This window comes from Parasteatoda tepidariorum, chromosome 6, assembly GCF_982258835.1.
Source record: "Parasteatoda tepidariorum strain Cologne lab strain chromosome 6, Ptep-v5.0, whole genome shotgun sequence".
In the NCBI taxonomy this organism is placed as follows: Eukaryota; Metazoa; Arthropoda; class Arachnida; order Araneae; family Theridiidae; genus Parasteatoda; species Parasteatoda tepidariorum.
This window is the reverse complement of record NC_141760.1, coordinates 74,679,462-74,704,080: the sequence shown is the minus strand read 5'-3', so window position 1 is coordinate 74,704,080 and position 24,619 is coordinate 74,679,462. Positions and strand designations below refer to the sequence as shown.

General features: G+C 26.2%; 1 protein-coding gene and 1 long non-coding RNA gene across 9 annotated transcripts in view; one reads left to right on the top strand and one right to left on the bottom strand.

Annotated features, from left to right (window-relative positions):
* The window catches only part of LOC107454306 (uncharacterized), a 34,419-nt gene extending 24,421 nt beyond the window's left edge, over positions 1–9,998 (bottom strand). The window contains exons 1-3 of one of the 4 annotated variants that reach the window (XM_087166052.1): positions 9,702–9,863; positions 6,840–6,887; positions 176–376 (exon numbers count right to left, since the gene is read on the bottom strand). In XM_087166052.1, coding sequence (XP_087022178.1) covers positions 176–376; positions 6,840–6,875 — 237 coding nt within the window. In that variant the 5' untranslated portion in view covers positions 6,876–6,887; positions 9,702–9,863. The other 3 variants (XM_087166054.1, XM_087166053.1, XM_087166055.1) reach the window with 3 other exon arrangements.
* LOC147808128 (uncharacterized) lies at positions 9,991–24,053 on the top strand. 5 transcript variants are annotated; one of them, XR_015434737.1, is made up of 4 exons: positions 9,991–10,054; positions 12,437–12,538; positions 15,536–15,616; positions 23,582–24,053. It is a non-coding gene; the product is annotated as an uncharacterized LOC147808128 (long non-coding RNA). The 5 variants fall into 5 exon arrangements; XR_015434736.1 differs by having other exon boundaries at positions 10,044–10,167; XR_015434735.1 differs by lacking the exon at positions 9,991–10,054 and adding an exon at positions 10,055–10,188.
* Positions 24,054–24,619: the final 566 nt, after the last annotated feature.

Below are 24,619 nucleotides of genomic sequence, written 5' to 3'. Positions count from 1 at the left end.
TTTTTCACTTAAGCCAAAAAATTTAAAAAGTTTTTGAAGCCTAGTCAAAAAGAACTGTAATGAAAATAGAACAAATTTGGAGAAAACAAGCAAAAATGACTTCTTGGTTGGTTAGTGTACAAACATTTTTATACCTTTATAACACATACATAAATAATACAATAGGTAAGCTTACTATATCCTGACAGATGTATTCTATTGCTTCTAGTGTGGCCTCTTTGGTCATTTCAGTAGAGTTTATGTTAGTCATATTCTGGGTAAGTAATAAAATGAGATCTGGCCACTCCCCACGAGGTAACTCAACAACAGCAATATAAGCTACACACAGTGCAGCAGAACTAGGTCTGAGAGTTTCTGTTCCTAAAGCAGACAACACCTATAAAAAAAAATAAAACAAAAATAATTATTTACACTGAGGGATAAATAAATTGTGAAAATATTTTTAACATGTGAAAAGGATTTGGCAATTAAAATTATGTAGACCAGTTACAGTTGATCTCCAAAAAAAAAACTAAAACAAAAAAAAATACTTTTAATTTTCTTTCTTCTATTTTAATAATAATTTTTCAATTATAACAGCAAAGATTAGCCCTGATAAGAGAAGATCATTGCCAAATTCCAAATGATAAAGAACAAAGCTTAAAGGATACGGTCTAAAACATAAGGCAATGCAAAAGTTTGCTGCAACTGAATTGCAAATTACTTGATTTTCTGCTGAGTTGCATAATTTATAAGGCCCTATTCATTAGTACTGGGAGATGCATCTGAAATTTACCGATATGTGCAATGTTTCTCTATGCAACAACAGATGCGATGTTAAGCACTATATCTTATAGTATAGGGTTGCACAACCTTTTTGAGTGAAGGGCCACATGCACAGGAAATTGACCAATGAAGGGACGCATACCAAAGTATTTAGACCGCAAATGTAGGTAGTAATTGTTATATAAACATCATTGTTTAAGCAACTAAATTATTTTTTTCAGTGAACCTTGTAATATCTTTGCTTAAAATTTTACTTTTAAATGTTTAAAATTAGAAACTTCAAAACTCATTACTAAAAAAAAAATTTAAGAAAAAAATAGAATATGAAAATCAATCAGAATCAATTTATCAAAATTTTTTTTTAAATAAATTTAAATGATTTAAAAAACTATGGGAAAATTCATGTTCTTTTTATCAGATTACATAATACAAAAGTCCATTTAACAGGGATGAGATTAGCCAAAAGACAAAAAAGCTGAATTTCCACGAAAGTAAATTTTACGCAAGCGCAACCCTTTAATAATAAATTCTAGACAGTTTAGGGTAATAAATAATGTGTTGACATACAATTGTGTACAGTAGGGAACCGATTAACCGGAACGATCGGGACCATCGCTATTCCGGATAACTGATTTTTCCGGTTTTCTGAATCGCTACATAAAGCCATTTTTTTTATTTTTAAACCCAACTGAAAAAAAAAATTATTTGGAAATAATCTTAAAAAAAAGAAGAAAAAACGATGAAGTAATACACTAATGATTATTTCCAAAATGATGGTAAAGTAAACATCTTTCAAAAGAGAAAGAAAAATCCTAAAATCTTATGAGGAAAAAAACATTTTTTTAAAAAAATGGCGAGAAAATTTATCGAATTTCACTCCGGTTTTTTGGTTTTCCGGTATTCTGATTTCCGGATAACGGGTTCTGTACTGTACTAATCTATTATTATATAAATGATTACATTGATACTTAACATTTAGTGAAAATAAAAATTACCAATTGAAAAAATAAAGCTGGAAATTATATTTTTCCTCAGTTCACATAAGAGAGAACTATTAATTGAAAAACTACCTGGTTTAGCAAATTAAAACTACTGAGAATATACATTAATATTTCATTTCTTTTAATAAATACTGTCATGTGATTTATAGCAAATATATCAGTAATATTACTTTTTAGATTACATTGGAAAAAAAATTTAACAATGGACCGAATCATTATGTTCATATTATTGTTTAATCTAACTAGAGCCCCCTGAAACATATCAATAACAGTGAAGTAGAAATATATAGTAACTCCTTAACATACAAAAATTGATATTTTAGTTTGAAAAATTACATGACAATCAGCAACTGTTTAGATAATTGTTCTTTATTTGATAAGAATTTTGCATTTTATAGCATAAATAACAGTAATTATAAATAAAATTTTGATAATGAGTTAATTAACTCTTTTTCCAAAAAAAAAAAAATTTAATTAAATCTCTTTTTGTGATTGCTTTTGTCTGCTATATCTTTTATGTTTGCTATATTTAGTCGTTAGTCCATCTTCAAACATCGTGTGACAAATCTTATTTTTTCTTCTTTGCAAGCACAGAATGTAAGTTTTGAATATATTCCCTTCCAGTTTCTCTGATGTTGTAACACTTACATATATTAATAATCGTCGTTAGAAAAACAGTCACCTTTATAGTAACTAATTTTTTAAAAAAATTTACTTTATCTGAATTACAAGGATCGCGATAGTTGATTTAAAATTGCGTGAATATGAATAAAAATTATGGATTTTGAAATCACATGAATATGAAACTAGATATACGATTTTGAAGATGAGATAATACAAACTGGGATATAGAATTTTTAAAACGCGTAAATACAAATCACAATTCATAATTTTTAGATCGTGTACATACGAATCCGGATGCGTAATTTTTAGATTGCATAAATAAGAATTATGATGCATAATTTTTAGAATGCGAATACCAATGCCTTATTTTAAAATCATGTATAAATACGAAAATCAATGTTTGATATTATAAACCGCATGAGCAAATCAAGACAGTGAATTTTAAACTTGCGTGAATACGAATAGCTACATAGGTTTCTAAAAAAGCGTAAATACGAATCACAATATCGGATTTTTAAATCTCGTAAATAAGAATCGCAACGTACAATATTCAAATTGCGTGAATAAGAATCGCAACACGCAAATATGAAAAGCTTTGTTTGATATGAAAATGTGTGAATAAGAATCGAGATATTCCAGTCTTGGGACCTCTAAAAGGCTTGTCAGAAGCAGCAAAATGAGAAAGGATTGGTAGCTATGTAGTTTGAATTTTCTTGAAAATCTTTGAAAATCGGTGAATTATCTGAAAAAGCGGAATACTTATAAAAAAAAGTGAAATTTTTAGAAAATCTGAATTTTTGATTTAAAAAAAAAAGCTGAAATTCAAGACATAAAAGTGAAGAAAGCGGAAAAATCTCATCCCTGCTTAAGTGCTAAATAAATTGCTTATCTTGTTATCTGATGATGGAGTTTTTACTTTGAGACAATTTTACTTTGAGAAACTATAAATTACAATATTCTTATTTTAAAATAGGCTGTTAAACCTTATTTTACTCAATTAATTCATAAGTTTTTCCTATCGCCCAAGTTTCATAATAAATAATTTTAACTATTTGCACATGTCACACACGTCACAATTGAAGTCACAAGCATTTTTATTTTTTAATTAAATATGCATGACTTGAAATAATAAAATAGTGATTGATAGAAATTGTTTGAAGCATCTATTACCCATTTAAATTAAAATAAATATTATTTATCAATATAAATCACAGAAAAAATTTAATTTACAGATCAACCTGAAAATTTTTCTTACAAAATAGTCACACACGTCACATGACTTTAAAGTCATTTTCTATTTAAAGCAAAAACTAAAACTAAATGCTTTTTACACTAAAACGTCTTGTCACTCACGCATTACGAAACCATATTAATAAGCTTTTCCCATCAATTTCAGGAGAGTGTATTTTCATTGTAAAACATTGTAAAGTGAATCCATATGTCACACACGTCACTATGGAATGGGCCATAACAAAATTCATCAAATCCTCTGCCAAAGGAACAAAAATTTTAGAAGACATCATCAAAACAAATTTGCCGAATGAAAATTTTTTTAAAAAAATATATCTTTTTGCGAAACAAGATAGATAGAAAACAGGGTTGGGTTTTTGCCGTCAAAAACTGGTTTTTGACATGACAGTGGTAAAAACCGTGTTTTTACCGGTAAAAACTGTCAAAAACCTACTGTTTTTTTTAATTAATGGCATATAGCGGACAATATATTATTTTCACATAATTGCCTTTATAAATGAATGTTGTAAATGATTGCTATTGATTTTGCAACTATATACATGTATTCTTATAGAAGGAGATACATTCATACAGTAATATTGAAATATACTTATTGAAAATAGTGATACTTACTTTTATCATTATATAGCTTGATTTGCAAATGATTCAAAATTTTGCACTTCTTAATTGTTAGAAATAAACAAATAAACAAACAAAAAAGCTTGGAACTACTAATAAATTCAGGAACTAAAAAGAAGAATTTAAAATTTGGCATTTCTTAAATATTAGAAATCAGCTAAAATAAACTTTCAAAACTTGTAACTACTAACAAACTCTAAGTCAAGAATTACTGCTATTTTGTCAAGTTAAAAGCTTTTATTCAGTTGAAAAAGCACATTAAGCAAAACTTAATTACAAACAAAATTACATGTTCAGTAGTCGGGGTCACTGTGCCGTAGCATACAATAGCAAGTGACTAATTTTGCACATTTTTCATTGCCCACTAAATTTCTGAGTTTAGTATGGATGAGTCCAAAATTCGAGAAGATTCTTTCAATGGAAGCCTGTCATTGAGGATAATGATAACAAAAGGTTATTACAATGTTGCAAGGAAACTCTAAAGAGATTTCTCAGGCTTTTTCATGTCTCATTTATGTGTAAAATATTGAAAACAAAAATGATAAGAAAAGTTTATTTTATGAGGCTTTCTTTTTATGTGTACATGTGTTTCTCAAAGCTAGATTTTATGAATGAAAGTAATCAATCTTGACATTCTTCGGTAGTGTAATATGCCAAACAAAGTGATGCTTGGAAATGTAGAAAATTTTGTTTAGTATCCTAATATTTTACTTCAAATAGTATTATTTGACATAAACATGTTGGGAAAATGCAAGAATCTGTTCTTAAATATCTTTTAACAACTTTTTTTCTAATTTTATTGCTCAAAAATTAATTAATTTTAAATTATAAGCAGTTAAACTCAAATAAAAATACAGTTTTGCCAAAACTATGGGTTTTTGACAGATGGGTTTTTGACATGACGGTAAAAACCATGGTAATAACCGGTAAAAACCGTCATGTGTCAAAAACTTGCCAACCCTGATAGAAAAGCATGATGCAATCATTAAAGAACTGTATCCAGAAATAATTCAACTTCTCGAAGAATGAAGGCTTCCGGAAACTGTGATGCTTCCTCTAAAGAGGACAATCTTATTTCTACTATCACTAAAAGTGAGTTTTACATTACTTTACTTGTTTGTAGACATATTTTTTCTGTGTCTCTCCCACTGAGCAAAGCACTCCATCCAACAAATTCATTTAGATTTGAATGGAGCTCAAAAAAGAAAGAAAAACCCTGGAAAATAAAAAAGAATTTTAAAAAAATGGCGGGAAGATCTATCGAATTTCGTTCCAGTTTTTTTGTTTTCTGATTTCCAGATAACGGGTTCTGTACTGTATATACATTCCTTTTATAGATTAGTTCGCTACCCAACTGATTGATTGATTTTTGAAGCACAAAGATACTCTTGCATCTCTCAATAAAGTGTTACCTAAGTATTGTGTGAACGTGGATACTAATTTATGTAATTTTCGAATCTATGCAGATTTTATTGACATCGAAAACCTCATGGGTGAAATGGAAGTATGGGCATCAAAGTGGAACCTGTATGAATCCCCTAGTAGACCAGATTCAGTAATGAAAGAATGTGACAGTATCTTTTTCTCAACATTCAATGCTTGTAATCAATATTGGCAACGCTGCCAATCACCACAGCAACTGCAGAAAGAACTTTTTCTACTCTTAAACGAGTAAAAACAGCAACAAGAAATGCTACTAAAGAAGAAAGACTAACAGGGCTAACTTTATTAAGCATATTTCGGTTTGTCCTAAAAAAGTAATCGAAAAATTTTCTTCAAATCCCCGTCGCATGTCTTTTTTTGTAAACATTTGTTATAAATTGATTATAAATTATAATTATTATGTAATATTAATTGAAAAATAATTATTATGTAATATTTTTTAATTACTAGTTTAACTTTTGCAAACAACAGAATAACCAATATTTGTGACAATGTTTTTCCCCTACTTTGCATGTCTGAAACTATCCTTGCTTTTTACCATATCCCCCCCTTCCCGAAAAAATATCCTGGCTACGGCCTTGATACTGAGTACAGTTCTCTAGGAGTATCAAATGACGTCAAATTATTACTTGGAGCTGATGTGGCCGGCATGCTTTTCACAGGCAATGTAAAATGTGATTGTGGTTTTCTTAATTATTTGATTCGAAGTCCTTTGAGATTTATTTGAGGTCAAGATTAATTTTGTATTTTTTGACAACAGTGAAGCAATTTCTTATGAATACTTTTAATTATGTTATTAGTTAAGATAGAAAATAATATTGCGATTGTTGACTAACAAACAAAATTAAGAAATATATACTTAAACAATTTAAAAAGGAAAAGATAAAGCGTTTTTTCCTTAAAATAAATGTAGGATAATACTTTTAAAACTTAATACGTTCATAATACACAACAAATAAAAAATAAGATCCGCAGATATATGAGGACTTATTTCTTCAATTATTTAGTATCACACAATTATCAACACATCAGATGAATAATAGGCACCAATTGTTCCAAAAAAATTAATAGTTCACTTTTCAAACCGTTTTTACATAACTGATGATAAACAGATTCCATACAAAACTAAAAACTTACTATAAAATCAAAAAAATGGAAAACATATTTCTTCATGGAGTCCCGACAGCGACTTTACACATTGTCGACTCCCGGGCACTTCTTTGGCACCGTATTTTGAAATTCGCCAATGTTACATTCGCCAAGTCGGATTTCAAATTTTCTCGCGAAAATCTTCGAATATTAATTAATTTGCGCATGTTTCACTTGCGACATACGATTTAAAAAACGCGTGAGTGAACATGAGGTGTGAATAAATTTAGCTGCTTTAAAAGTTTTTGTGTATTATCATTATCTTTTTATTCGGACTTCCTGAAACACATATTTATTTCTTACTTTTTTATATCCTTTTTAGGATAAAGTTTTGTTGTGGGTGTAGGATGTATGAGTAGAATATAGCTTTATAATTATTTTTATAAATTTATTGCAAATAATTTATGGTGTCTTTATCAAGCATGTGGACGTAATATTCAATAATGCAGCAGGGTTTTGTACCTTATTGTTTAGTTTTTAAAACCTTTAATTTAAGTAACTACACAATTTATGAGTTTTAAGCATTTTCATTTTATATACGTGTAATGATGAGGAGATTGTTGCTGTCAGCTTTATACATGAATTTATTCTTTTTTACTTTTCTGACATTGATATCTATGATTAAATTTGATGTAATGATTCCCATTTGCAGTGCGAATAATATTTGCTTCCAAACAATTGTACTTAGATTTGACACTTTTTTGTAAATGTTATGTCCCAAACGATGAATTCCTTCATACGTATTAGCCAACTCCACAGCTTTGGTAGCCAGGACTTAAAAATTTGTAGCAGTTAAAGTATATTTATGAGGTGAACACAATTTTGATTAAAGAAAACTTTTTATGATTTGTAAAATAAAAATATAATGTAAACAGTAAGCATCAACTTTGACATTCTCATATCATAACTCATATCATATAAGGACAATCTGTTTATTTATTTCTGATTCATTAAAGACAAGATATTGAGTCAAATAAGAGAATCTTAAAAATTTTTAAATTTAATAATTTACTTTAAATAAAGAAAGTAGTTTTAAAGCAATATGGTTGAAAGGCTTACACTTTTCTCAAAAAAATTAATCGATGTTATGATAATAAAACAAAACTCTTGCGATCTCAGCAAAAGTAAGATTTTTATTACCAAATAAGAAACAATTATTACCATTCTGCGAGGAACAAATAAAATAAAATAGGTCATACAGTTTTCAGACACAAAGACTGCATGACAATCTAAGAATAAATGTTTGAACTTTTAAAGCAAATTACATACAATAAAAGCTATAGTGTGAAAAAAAATTAAAAAACAAGTTGTTACAAATGAGACTACTATATGATTCCAGCAACTTAAAAATTCTTTTGGAATTTTAAAGACTAATGAATACTATTAAATAATAACAGAAAAGTTTTCTGTGTATCTTTTGTCTCATTTTTGTAGCAAAATATAAATTAAAATACACATTTCACTTTTACTGATCCTGCTTTTCTCTGAATCGTTCTTATTAAAATAGATGAATCGTGTTAAATTACGTTACATTAAGTTAGTAAATGTGTTTTCGCACTCAGGAGGAAAAAAAGGCCTAATTTTAGATTGACAATAAATGTAATAATTTTCATAGCATTTTTTCCATATCTTATTTAGAAGCCCAAAAATTGAGTACAGAAATTATAAAATATATAGACCAATTGTTGAGTTATAGAATCTAATAAGCTATAGTTGTTATAAAATTATGAATAAAAAGTTACAAGATGGATAAGTTATGAAATTAATGAAGCATAGAATGAAAGGATAAATATATATAGCAAATTATATGATAAAATTAATTAGGAAACAATTAAAACGAAGGTGAGTAATTTCAGATATATACAAATAATAGTGATAGAAGCAAGAAAAATGGAATATATCGGAATTTTCCCTGACAAATTTAAGAAACATTAAAAAAAGTTGAGCAGCCACAACTTTAAGTTTTAATAAATATGATTTGATGTTATAAAAAATAAATTAACTATACGAAAATAGTAGTGAATATGTCATAGATTTGTTTCTTTATGTCATGGCTTTACTAAAAATATTTTTTCTCCTTGTTTTCATAATAGCACGCATTTTACAGAAAATATTTGAACAAATTTAATGAAAATATTTTCAAATTTTTTTAAGGACTCTCTTATGAAGAAAATATTGTCAATCAAAAGTTGTTCAGTATAAAATATATGCAATTTTTTTAAGATATTGTAAGCATTTTGAAGAATACATATTTTTTCCAAAATAGAAACAATTGAAAAAAACCTGGTAAAAATGAAGGAAATAAATGTAATTATTTTTCAAACTGCGTAAATTTTTTTTAATACTTTTATCTTCAAAAATATGTACACTTAATAATATGATGATTTATATGGGGGATTATTTTTTTGAACTTTGTTTATTAATTAAGATATTCAAAAGAAATTGATTATTCTGAAGATATAAATATTTTATTACTCCAGATTTTTATTTAATTTACAAGAATAGTTTCTATTTGAAATTTTTTTTAACCGAAATATGTATGTAATTAACTGAAATAATTGTGTGTATGTAACTTTTTCTTTACAGAAGGACGAAGTATTTTGTTCTCGATATTTGAATTTTTCTAGTCTTAAACGAGGATAAAATTTTAACTTAATTCAACAAGCAACTTTTAAAAATATCCACGAGCGCGAAGATTCGTTTATGACTTTTGCGAGTGCTGTATTGCGGCGAGCGTAGGGTTGCCTCTGAGTGAGGGTTACTAGATAAGGCGGTGAAACAGTTGACAAATAAAACCGCGGCGAGTGGAGGTGCCCGGGAGTCGACAATGTGTAAAGTCGCGTCCCGACATTAGAAAGTAAAAGGCATAATTGATATTACTGTAAAAGTTTATGTAATGACAAACAGCGATTAAAATCTTGTTTTAAATAATACAGTACTTGCTAAGCCTAACGGATTTACAATGGCGTTTTCATTGCAAGAAACACGAAGGAAAATACTATTTTATTCTTAACTTACCAGGTGAAACGGAAGAAAATAACACTTGCGTGGAAGAATTTTTTCACGCTTGTAGCTTACTTGTTTGCAAAGTCTATTTTAGTTTTTTGAAATTCAAATTTTATAGAGAGTTAGATGAAAACATGAAAGAAGTGCTTAGTAACTAATTTCAAAAAAGGCAGAAATGGGAGTAAACAAATACTTGAGTATGAAAAGCTAATTTTATATCATTACATTCAATCATTTTTTTTTTTTTTTTAAGTTGCGACGAAGTTCTTTATTTTATGGTTTTAGTCACCTTTTACAGACATGAAAAAATGTATTACTTATTACCTTAAAGGTTTAAAAAATTATGTTTAATTATTACAAATCAAATTTATTACACATGACATCTTCGCTGCGCAAGCGTGAGCTCATAACGATTGGAGCAGTTTTTCTGAGGATTCTGTCTCGTGAAGCTAGTCGAAATAGTGCTATTGCCTGAATTTTAGCAATCTTTCTGTTGTTTATGTTTAAGTCATGTTATTAATTTAAAAAAACATACCATTATTTAAATAATACAGATTTGAAAAAAATATTTTAATCTTTAAAAATCTTTATCTTCTTTCTAATGGATGGTGTTTTCAATAGAAATGTAAACAATCTCGAGCTCGGCACCTACTCTAGTTAAAAAGTTTGCAGCTACTTACTACATGTTATTCTGATAGGCGATGTTTTCAAACGGATAATATTGTTTTCAATAAAAGAAATAAACTAGATAATTTCTGAGCTCAAATCTGCCGTATTTCATAAGATATTAATGTTATTATGTAATTCTGGGGAGTTTGGAGTGAAAATTTGTTTTAGTTATTTTGTTATTTATTATTAAAAAATGTGACATGGCTGCTAGATTTTGAATAACTCGCTTTTTTGGCAGTCTTGATTTGGCCTCTTTCCATTTGTTTATTACTGTTTGTTCGTGTTGCAAGCTGTGCACCATCTTACGTTAGTGTTACCACTTTTAGTATTGTAAACACAAGTATTGTTAGCATTGTAAACATAAGTAATAAGTATTCAAATGCATTGTTTGCAAGAATCTCAAAACACAATAATGCTAAATGGCTTTAAAATACAACTGAAACAGTAACCCGGAAATTTAGGCAGTCCCGAGTTTGCAGCGCACCCTAGTGTAGAAAACACCATCCATATGCAAGTGCAAATTTTTTTTTAATAATATCATATATTCGAGTTGAACTGTAATAAAATGTATTGACAGTTTCAGTAGTAACTCTATTTAATGTATAAAAATATAGTTTTTATTTTTGATATTAACAAATTAGTATATAAAGTTGTTTATATCGATTCTTTGATTCAATTGCCCAATTATTCGTAACAAAAGTGTACATATTATTGGAAACTTTAATTTTGCTTGCTCAATTAGCTACTTCTTACCTTAAAATAGAAAGAGCGTTGCTATTTCTTTTAATTTTCTGTTATTACCCTGCTCTTTACATGTAATCCTGATTATTGAATTTTTAAGCATGTTCCACAATTCAATAAGCAGTACATTTTTCTATGAAATTGATTATAACTCTTATACCAAAAGATATATTAATATTAAAAAGAGGCACTGATAAACTCTGTTTTCACAATTTTTGTAAAATTTAGGAAGTAGACAATGAATTTTTTTTATATGAATTACTAGTGTGCAATAAATTGTTCTGCATGAAATTTCTAGCAGTTATATTGGATAACTATTAAATGTGCTCCTGAACTGGTTGTCTGAGTTAACGTTCTTTATGGCTGTACTCAAGGGGTGGGAAGTTAGGGTCCAATCAATATTTCTCCTGAAAAGTGTTTTTGTTAATTAGTTTTTTGAAAAAAAATTTGGGTAACTATTTATTTTCATAGTTTGAACTTTCCTTTTTACAATCAATTGAAATAACCATTGATGATATGAAACATAACTTTCAAGACTTATAAAAAGGTATAGTAACAACTTGAAACACATAGGTGTACTTATTTATTGCAGATAATGAATAAAAAGTGTATTTAAAATTATTTTACTTTAATAAGGCAACTTAAATCTCTTCCATTTTTCATTAATCATGAAATGCTAAAAAAATTTGTAGACTTTCAATCTTACCATATAATATAGAATCTGTTACAAGAATTATGTTTTAACTATATTAAAGCACTGGCAATATATGTAAAAAAGTAAGTTTTGACTCTTGCCTAATTATAGTGTTTTGTAACATTTAAATTCAAGGTTAACACAGATCATTATCCTAAAAAAATAATAACAAGTAGATTTGTTGAGTTATGTACGCTTAGTCAATAAAGATCTAAGTCTGTGTCAAGGCTTTTCAAATGAAGGTATTTTTATTTTTTTAAATAATATGGCTTGTAATTTTCTTGCCATTCTTTCTATTCATTTTTACTTTAAGATGATATTTCAATTAAAAAAAATTTGCACAATCAAGAAATATTTATGCTCCTTACATAAGCTTTCTTTCTTGTACATTGTACAGTTTTGTACATTTTTTAGAAAGTAATCATTCATGCATCATTTAAAAGTATGTTTAACACTTAAAATTTTTCGATTTCAGTTTTGAGCTGCTCCTCTTAATAATACTATTTCTGATGCCATAAAATTGACTCTCCTTTTTATACTCCAAGCATTCTCTGATGTTCAAGTTGGTAGAGCAGAAGTAAATTTTTATATATATTTGTTTAAAATAGGGAAAATGTTTAATATTGTTTTGCCTTGTATTGTGATTTATCTTAAACTAAAAATATAAAAGGATATTTTATTGTAAATACGAGTTTTTTACCAATATATTAGTTTTCTTTTAATTATCTTTTGTAATTTTATATTTATCATTTCTATGTAATTTGCAAATGATATTTTATTTTGTTATTAAAATAGTCTTGCTCTGCTAATAATCTGTTTCAAAATGAAAAAAAAGAGAGTTTTTTAAGCTTTTTTTTGTTTATAATTTTCTTCTTTTGTTTATAATTTTCTTCTTTTGCTTATAATTTTCTTCTTTTGTTTATAATTTTCTTCTTTTGTTTATAATTCTTTCTATTTTATTGAGATTTTATTTACATTGATTGACTATTTTCATGAAGATCTAACCTGGTTTTAAATTAATATGTTAAGTGTACTAAAATGAAACAACTATTAAAAATTAATACAAAATAACATTTTTAAATGTTTAAAGTTTCTGTAATTATGATTGGAATTTTATAATATTGTTTCATAATGGAAATTAGTATTCCTATTATATTGGCAAAAATTTAGCTGTAAATTATTTATTTTTTAATATGAAGCTCATTAATTAATTTTTCCTTATTTGAGTATGGATCATATTCCTAATATTATTGTCCTCATTATTCAAATTCAAAACATGAAAAGTAGCTGTTGTAGTTTTTTATGATATTTCTACGTAATGTAACAAAATATTTATATTTGTTCATTATTCCTAATTTCTTCTTATACTGGCATAATATTTATACACGATTAATGAAATTATGTAATGTGTATAATATACTATTTATACATAATTTTTTTCTAGTGATATTCAATAATAAGCTTTTACAGGGTTAATAGTTGCGTAACTTTTCTTAAAAGTATATTTTACTGTAATATAATATGAATATAACACTATTTAGCCCATAATAAATCAAATTATAGATTATTGTTGATATATATTAATGTTTTAAGTTTACAATTCATTCATTGCATGGGCAAATATGGTTATCAATTAAGTTGTTATTAAATATAGTCAAACCTAGATCCATCATTTCTGCATCTTTCCTTTCCTCACATATATTGTATTGTTTTAACAGTTCCATCACAAATTCTATTCGTATAATATGTAAGGTACCCGTTCAAATGATTTTTGAAACTAGCAAATTCCTTCGTTTATTGTTCAAAATTTCTGCCAACATTTAACCATAATGTTGAAATTAATTTGTTTTGAGAAGCAGAACAGTATCTCTTGAATGGTGATGCTAATAATGAAAAAAGTGGATTATGTTACAGTTTGAGTAAAACACCTCAAACTACAGGTTTGATGTTTATGCATCAGTTGATAAATATATTGAAACTTGTGATATAGTTGAATCAAAAAGTAGTCGTAGAAGTGCAATATAATACCAATGAAGAGTGAACACAAACAATTGGAGCAAATATTTGCAGAAGGCCTGAAAATCTTTAAACCAATCAGGAGCTTTTTGTATTCACAGGAATTTTCAGACATGTGTAACAGCTGTTGAATATTTATTGTTTTCCCCAAGAAACAAGAAAACCAAAATTTCCAAATATTCTAAATATGTTAATGCATTTATCTATCCTTTACTTTGCACCGTAAATATTTTTGCATAAATATTTTGAATAATTTTTTCAATTAAATGTTTTAAATGTATTACAAATGTATTAATTTTCATACATTTCCAAAATATTTTAGGTTAACTCTCATTCGTCGTTTTCCTGCACCTATGATTTGTAATGAATAGTCCCTTATAAAAAGGATTAAATTGTAGATCGTTTGAATTGTAGCTTATAAAAACAAACTATAATAAATAAATTAAAAAATTTTCCTTTAAAATTATAACTTAATAACCGAGGTTTCTAAAAACGTTTAGCTGCTACCTCACTGTGTATTTTAAGAGAAACTTGATTCTATTTTATTCTTAAAACTAGGGGTGCACAATGATTTTTATCTAAACATTAGTGTTCTAAGCACTAGATATTTTCACAAGTAAACTTAATAACATATTAGCAGAAAATTAAATACTTTTAATTATTTAAATTTATTTAAAACTAGAAACACTGATATATTTTTTTAAAAAACTTTTTCCATTTTTCACAATAATTAATTTATTAATATATATATATATACATATATATAATATATATATATATATATATATATATATATATATATATATATATATATATATATATATATATATATATATATATATATATATATATATATATATATATATATATATATATAAATATTGCGAGACGTGATATATATTCTAACCAAAAGGAAGCTTGCAGAATGAAAGTGCAAAAACAAAAAGAAAAAAATACATATTTTATAGAGTAATATAAATTTAAATTAAATAATTTAATAAAAGAAATTTTTACTGCGATTAGAAGTTCCCACGAGCCGCATGTGGCCAGCAGGACATAGGTTGGGCACCCCTACTTAAAACTCTTATCTTGACTAATACTTTTTAATATGTAAACCATGTTTAAGGGGGGAAACACTAAAATCAAAACAAACAAACTTTAAGGATTCTGCTTATAGGTTTTTATTGTTTTTACACTTTTACCTAAATCATGATTGTAATAAAAGTTTTCCTATACTTGTTACTCTATAATATATAAAATGTAGAACAGAAATTTTTCTGAAAGAGGTTTAAATTTCATTATTTTAATGTTAATTCACTAGTTAGTTTTTCTACAGATAGCTTAATATATCAACAAGTTATATAAAAACCTTTTAACCTAATTTCTTTTCTATCAAAAGTTTTTTTTCCTTGTAACCATTTTTTTCTGTTAAGAAATTGTCTCCGTGCATTTTTTTATGTAGTTTTTAGTTCATAGTAATTGTAGTTCATAGTTATCAGAAATAGAATGCTAATTTTGTGTATTTTTCACTGTCCTTAATTGTTTTCTTTTCATTTAGTGACAGAAACGTAAGGAGTGGAACCCACAGCTGCTGCTCCATCATCATTTTTGCATACTTGCTGTTTCAGCTATGTGAAAAGTAATTTTTTTTTTTCTTCTGCTAAAGGAAATATGTTGTCAGTAATGAAAAAGTTTCTTTGTATTTCTTTTAACCTTTAATCAACATTATTATTTTTATACAAAAAATAGTATTGAAAATGTTATATTCAATCTTTTGTTTCTGAAATGGAAAGTATGACTGATTCATGAGAAAGTTTCACATTTATTAGCAATACATATGAATTATGAATTTTTTTTTAAATGGAAAATATTGTGTTAAAATTAATTTTGATTTTCGTGAAATACTCTTTGACACACTCTTTAAATTTGTTTGATAAAATAACTAGTTTTTTTCTTAAATCAGACCAGAAAAAATTTCACTGTTCCCTTCTGTATTTTTTATTATTTGTTAGATAAATTCTTTCAAAATAAATTTTGACCATGCTGAAATGTTTATTAGTGGACCCTTTTAAAGATTAATATCTGTATAATTTTAAATAATATTCATTTTGATTAACTGTATTACTTATTAACTAAATTTTATTTTACCTGTTGAAAAAATTTGCATATTTCACTTTAATTATTTTTTCTAAGGAAAATTATTGATTTATTATTTCTAACCTTTTTTAACATTTTAAAAATAGGACTATAAAAAAAAACAGTTCTTTCTTTTTCAGCATTTTTACAGCCTCTTGCAGGCCAAGACTCTCTCCTTAAGTTTCTTTCATTGGGAATGATCTACTGTTACAGTTTTTCAATGGTTGATCCCAATTTTATGTGACATTTTCTCAACTATATCAAGCCACCTCATGATTGGTCTACTTGTTTGCCATTTTTTTCTTTGGGTTTAAATCATTGTATCTGTAGATATGTTCGAGTCATCGTAATTGATATACCTTTTTAGTTTTCACAATATTTGGTTATTATACTCCAGACATTATTTTTTGACAGCACCAAATATTTTTCATTCAAATATTTTCTTTTCTCTTAGAACCTGTTTTCCTTTGTTTTGTTCATGGTCCAGAATGCGCTTTCACACATAATTATTTGGTTTACTGAAGTTTTATATTGATAAGTCGTTAATTTATTCTTAAGTGTTTTAATTCAAAGTGATTTCTTAATTCATATTAACATTTGTTTGCTATATTTAATCAATTATTCTAATATTTAAACTGTTATACTGAGTCTTTAATAACTTTTTCCAATGACATGGAATCTCACTCTTATAGATATTTGTATAGGTTTTACTTTCATAGTTTTCCTTTGCATTTAACTCTATTAAGAGTCATCTTTGAAAGATTTCTCAAGTTTCATGGATATTTCTAAATCAAGTTGTGCGCAATATAATTTTGTTCTTTCTATGCCATCATATGCTGTCTTAAAGTCAAAAAATTTATGGTATGTATAAATATTAATTTCTTTTGTTTTTTCCCCAGATTTGTATGATTGTGTGGATCTGGTCTTGATCTTTCTCTTTTTAATCCACATTGATAATTTTCGATGGCTTTTGCAATATATGGTAATAACCTTTTGCATTAAAATGTTTGGTAGGATTTAAAATGCTTTGTTTAAAGGGGTGATTGCTCTGCAGTTGTTACACTCTTAATTTTATCTCTTTTTTTATGTCTTGGACGCATGGCCCCATACTCCCGTTCAATGGGCATTTGTTTCAATGTCTTGACACAGAATTTAATTGTTTATGTTCTATAAACAAACATAATTTTTAGTTTTTTGCTCTCCAATGATAATGGAAGAGCAGTAACTGTTATGATACCGGAATGACATATGAAAGTAAAAACCGCTTAAATATTAAATTTATCTTTTTATTTTAAAGCAATTTATTTGCAAAGACAATTTAAAAAATTTTTATGGAACACTTGCATCACATTCGTTATTTCAAATGTGTCATATATCATGTCCTAGATTTAATTTGAAGTGTTCACCATGGTCGTGCAACAAATTTTGCATAAACTTATATTTTTAAGAAATTCGTGTTTGTCTCACTCTTAATGAGGATAAAATATTCCTACCAGATCTAGTATTAAAGCTGGCTTATTGTTTCTCATCATTATTTCTGGATAATAAATCCTGGCTATCAGAGATTATCATATATCATAGCATCTCATGATGCAACTTTCATTACATTAGTATTAAAATAAGTAGAAAGAATTTTATGGGTTTCCTTTGTTGTAAATTGAATTGTTTGTTCATGGAAATGCATTGTTCTGTTATAGCATATGGAAAACAATTCAGATACCTGAGCACATTCATATATAATCTACATAGATCTTTCTCTTTTGTTACACTAAATTCCTTCTTTTACTATCCAAGTTTATAGCAACTATTGTTATATCAAAGAATTTTTTAAACCATATATAAAAACTAGTGCTTTAAAGTGACTTTTAAATTACATTTACAGTTTTCTAATGAAATAAAATCATTATAATTTATTCTGTTAGTCTTTACATTATGTATAACAACTATTCTTTTACTCAAAAGAAGAAGAAAAATGATTGAGAATAACATAAAAATTTATTTAAAAAGATTTACTTTACAAGAACTGAACAATAAAAATATATATATATTTATTTCTTTTAAAAATAATTTTGATTTTATTCCAATTTCATTGCAAATAATATCATGTTAGTTCTAAGCAAAGAATTATATTTAGCTGTTTTTATTAATTTGCTTATTGTTATTGTGCTCAACTTAAAATTTTATAATGAATATCTTTCATCTTTACTTTGATTTGTTACCTACTTGAAAGATGTTATTATTTATATACTTTTTGCTGTAATTGTTTAAAAATAAGTTATAATTTTTTTTAAAAATTGGATTTTAAAAGCTGCAAACATCCTCTTTGCTATATTCTATGAATTCAAAGTTTGGGCATGGTAAAAAATCTGATGCACATTTCTTAAAAACCACTAAGGTCTATTTGAAATTTTTGTTTATAAATTATTGACTAATTGAAATAAAATGATATAACTAAAATGTGTATATGCCTTAGACATAATGTTCTGACTGGGCACACAATCCATAAAGGCCAGTAAAGGTTTATTTAAAATTTGGTCGATAAATTATTGAATTAAATTTGAAATATTATATTACCACAACACCAGACCATATAGTGACTGGGTTCCCACGGTCCTTAAAAGTCCTTAAAAACTGTTTAATTTTTATTTTAGAAAATAAGGGACCTTAAAAGTATTTAATTTTGGTACTAGGTTTTTAAAAGTCCTTAATTTTTTAGCATCACTATAGTTGATTGGAACAATTTTTCAGTTCAATTTTTTAAAATAAAATGTCCTTCTTTTATCACTTAGAATTGGATCATGCATTGAGGGTAAAGCATTTTAGAAAGACAAAAATTAATGGGGGGGGCTGCAGTCAAGGGGAAGAAAGAATGTCCTTTTAATGATTGGTTCTGTCATTAATATATTCTGCTTTTGCCTAGAATGATACTCTATGAGAAGAGTAAAGCATTCTAAAAGAAAATAATAGTATGGGATACTGCACATGGAAAAGATAGTGCTTTTTTGGGAGGGGGGAGGGCAATTTTAAGGTACCTAAGTAGAAAACCCAAAACAACCTTCAAAACTGACAGAATTCAAGAAATTTAGTTCTACTGGTAATACGTCTGCTTATAGGAATTAAGTAAAACGTTAAGAAAAGAAGTATCAGAAAAAAATTTTGAACTAGAATCCATAACGAAAACTATTTCCTAAAATCTTGAAGAATTCAATAATTTTGTATAATATTTCAATGTGTAATAAGTAACTAAATTTATAGAAAGCATAATATTTTTAGAATTCATGATTATGCTGAAAATTAAATAGATCTGTATGAAACAGGGTTTGAAAAATCCCAGTGTACCTAGGTTTTTCATCAAAAACTTTAGGGTTTTGTTGAAAACCAATTTTTTTTTTCAAAAAAACTTTACATTTTTTTCCTGAGTACTAAATAAAGCATGATTTGCTACTAACAAGAGAGTTAAATATTTGGTAACTATTTATAATTTGTTTTCTTGCATTGTAAAATTATTTTAAAGTTTTAGATTGTTACACTATTATTTTTATTTCTTAAGGATAGGCAAATTGTTTCATAAAAATTTAAATCTAATCAACTAAAAGGTCCTTAGATTTTTATAATCATTTTATTCAGTTAACATTGCTACTTAATATACTGTTTTTAATTTTTGTTCAATTTTTGGTTGCTTTAAAATTAGTTCATGTGTTTTGCCAGAATGTTTAGTAACATTATATAAAGTTAATTCCTAATAACAGGTTTAGCTGGAAATAATAATTTCGTTAAAGTTGATCATAAAAGTAAATATAGAACATTTGCTTGTCTAGTAGCGAAATATAAAAACTTGTTGAAACAATTTTTTCAATGTTTTTGTCAAATTTCTTTATTCACTCTTTTTTTTTTTAATAAAATGAAAAAATTGCAAATCTTAATTTCTGCACTTAATTTTACAATTCAATTTCTATGAAATCATTAAAAATGGAGTACAGATTAGTTTCATACGTTAATTTTTATAATCTGAATGATGTTAACTTTTAACAATCTGGAAACGTTTTTTGAAAAACCCAACCCAGGTTTGCAAAAATTGCATGGTACTTCTTTGGCAGCCTCTGTTAATTAATACGATTATATCAGTGCTTACATTATAATTAAATTGTTTTTTTTTATTATTTCTTTTATTTATTGAATTTTTTAGAAAGATGTAATTGGCACTGTCACTATATCAAATATAAACAATCATAATATATAAACAATCATACTGTTTTTAAAGTCCATAATTTTTCATAGAAGTACTTAATTTTTTCAAGAAAAAGTCCTTAAAAGTGCTTAATTTTTGCTTTGTTAAAATAGAAAAAAGCCTGAGTGAGGAACAGCAAAATGACAAGTTCCTTATGAGAACCAAACTGGTGACCAATGCTAATTACAGATATTTCTGATACATTGATTTTAGTGTTTTGATTATTTGTATTAAGTAAATAATTTACCAATTTTTTTAAATGTGACTTCTCAAAGTTTATTTTTCTTTAAAATTATTTTCTTTTTAAAAAAAAATCAGAAAAATCATTTATTTGTGACAATAAACTTGTAACACTCTAATAGTCACCCTATCATTAAAAGAAAGAATTAATGGCACAGTAGTGACAGGTATGTAAGTTACAGGACATGGAAATAAACTTGTAACACTCTAATAGTCTCAGTTTTCACCCTATCATTAAATGAAAGAATTAATGGCACAGTAGTGACAGGTATGTAAGTTACAAGACATGGAAAAATAATATTTTGAGTTTATGTTTTAGAACCATATGATGTGTTTTTTTCCCTTTAAGATATATTATTAAAAGGTTTATCAATGATAAAATAAACAATTATTTATGTCATAACTATTAAATAAAAGCAAGATGGGAACAGTAGTGATGTGATGTGCAATACAAGTTTTCTTACTTTTAAGCTGATTTGGGTTCAAAATTCTGGAATCTATAGTCAAAAATTTACAATGTTTCACTTGTACAGAAAAAATAAGGAATCATACAATCATTCATTCCTATGTGATTTAATATGTGGGTTTTTAATGTTCAATCTGATAATATTAATTGTAACAGACGATAACAGAAAATAAACTAGAGGAGCGCTTTTCTAATGACTTTCACAAATGTGAACAAATATTAAAAACTGCAATAAACATTTCTAACAAATTAGACATTTAGCAACCAAAGTTTTCACAATACATAATTAGCATGTTTAGTGCTTAGTTGGAAATTTACTTTAAGTATCTGACTTTAAGTTTGGGGGATGGGAAACAGAAGTGAAACTTTACTCAATGAAATATTATACCTTTTAAATGTGCAATTGTAAGAGAAAAAATTGAAACTTTTTTATGAAGAAAAGAGATTAAATAAAATCAAAAGGCACCAATTAAAACACTTTGAAAAGGTGTGAATGAAAAAGCCCATTTTCCCCATAAAAATTCACATATTAAAATAAAATTAAGAAATTCACGTGCTTTTACATTCTTACAATAAATTCTTTGTTATATGGTCTATAAGTGAAAAACATTAATGTATGACCCCTCCTAAATACAAATTACATAATTATGAAAACAAAATTTTTCATTTAATGAAGAGAATTTTTCTTTCATATTACTTAGAAAATTCCTTGTGTTAACTTATCACAACTGAATCCTTAATAAGATATTGAGTATATATAAAATTATTAAATCTAAGTTTAGAAAGTGTGCAACTCTTTTAACTGAATTTTGTATAGTGTCTTGACTTCAGATAGCCTTAAAAAATTGAAAAATAGCTTTGAAAAGTTTCTCAAAAGGCCTCTAAAATGTAGCCTAAAAATATAAATTCTGTAATTCAAGAAATGTTACAAATATGTAGAAAATGTAATACTTATAATTTTAATTTTATTTACTATGAATTATTATTTTATTTCTATAAAATCTATTTTTATTTTTAAACTAAAAGGGGCATTTAAGTAACTCCTCTCACAAAATTGTATTTGCTTATTTTTCAGCAATTATAAGAAACTTTTAAAATTGTTATTATATGTTATTATATCTAAGTTTTAATTTCAATAAAATACTGTGTGAATGAATAACCTCTTTTTTTTAAAAATTATTTTATTTGCTAGCTATATTAAAATAGAGTTATGACCTTAATCATGTCTAACATTCTTTACTGTCACTATTTGTGATATTTACTTAATGTCATATATATATATATATATATATATATATATATATATATATATATATATATATATATATATATATATATATATATATATATATATATATATATATATATATATATATATATATATATATATAAAATCAGCGATGTTAACATTTTCATTATTGTTATTGTATTTTTTTTTAAAAATCTGGCTTAAGTTGGATTAAAATATTAATCACAACTTAAGGTTTATTTCTATGATAATAAATTAAATTGTTTTAAATTTTATTAACTGTAAATATGAATTTTATATACTTTTTTGCATTATTTGTATCATTTTGCCTTCTCTAACTAACAGTTACAAATTTGTTACGATTGTATAACATTATCATTCATGTTAATATTGTATAACGCAAAGTGATGCAGAACAAAATTTTTTCCATAATATTATGCTAAAAATTTTTACACTAGCTTTATATCTTCTGACAGAGTGGCAGATTTTATTTATAGCATTGTGATTTTTCCCTATTTTTGAGTATGTAATAGTGATTAAGTTTGGCTCAGTATAACCAATTCTGATTATTATGCATTAAATTTCATCACAAACCAAGCATCAAGTGGTTTTGGTGACTATCTTGTTTAAAACAGCATTGTTAACTGTTTTCAATTCCCCATTTCAATTTATCATCATTTTTGTGATCAGTATTGCAGTTTTAAAAAATTAACCTGTAAAATAACTATGTATTTTAGTTAATCTTTCACATAATATTTTTACAATTTGTTTTAATTTGTACAAATTCATTAGGATGACATTTTTAATGAAACATAATAATTTTTTTAAGCTTCTTGATAAAATCCATCTGTCTTAATATGTATTATCTGAAATTTACAACAATGTCTGAGTGATCAAACAAACTGAGGTATAATTATGAAGGATGGTGACAAGCCCACACACAGTTGCTGATTGATGGTTAAAAGCTTGTATGGGATTGAAAGGCAAAAATTGTGTGTAATGCTTACCACACTGAAACCATTATGCTGTTGGTCACAAAATTAAGGGACCTCCACCACCCATTGACCCACAATGAGTTGTTGCAGAAATGCTTTGATTTAACAATAAAGTGAAGGACATTTATTGTTGAATTTTGAAGTATTATTTTAACTTTTGATTTCTTCCTTAATTTGACATATCTGTTTATCTTAATTTCAATCATTGATTCTACAAGAGGAAAAAAAAAAATTTTTATTATCATTCAAAAATATTTTAAAGCTCATATAATTTTTTTTTTCATTTTCAGTACTGTTATAAAGGCTCATTGGGGTGGAACTGTAAGGAAACTGTTATATAAGATTGAAAAAATGTCATAAGGAGTTTTGAAATTTAAGTTTTCAAAGAAAAGTTTTTAAAATAAAGGTTACATTTACAGTATGATACGTATACTTTTTATATGTTTGTGTTTTAAATAAACTGTGTGTGTGATATAATGTAATAAAAATAAAATGTGAAATTAATTACTTTTCAAGTTTATTTTTTTTACAATGTTTGAAAACATATTAAAAAAATGTTTTTTTTCCCTTTGCATGTGGATATTTAATATGGTATTCTGGTTTTATAATACTTTATAATTTTATAATGCTGTGTTAACTTTTATGTTAACCTTTGTATATTGGTATAAACTCTGTACGTTAAATTATAATTTATAAGATATACGTGTTCATATCTGAAATTGCGTGTGCATGTGATTTATAAATAAAAAATTTTCTTCCTTCCTTATATTGCTATTTTTTCCCATATCTGTTTTCATAATTTTTCTTCTCAGAATTTCTACCCCACACTAGCACTTTTTTCTCACGCATTTTTTGTTGCATTAATTAATTAATGGGTAGTAAAACTAATAACAAAAAAAAATTCTTTATCAAACAATTTGAATTCGATTTGTAGAATTCAAATATTAAATTATACTGGCACTTATATATCTCACTTATCATAGCATCATGCAAAACTATTAATATAGATAATATTTTATTAATGTCTAAGCTTCATTTTTTGACATTAAGAGTGCCATTATGTCAAAATAAATGGGAGTTTGTAAGAATAAAATTGAATTAGTTAGCAAAGTTTTGAGATGGTCACCCTCCCAAAAATTGACCACCCTCAATGATACATCAGTTCAGTTATCTGCTTTTTTCATTATATTTAATATTTTTATCATTTTTTTGTAAATTGCTCTATACATCAAATTAAAACATCCTTTTTTAAATAAGCATATTTTTAAATATGCGTATTTATAATTTAATGCTTTATTTTTTATGGCTTTAATCGTTTATTTTTGAAA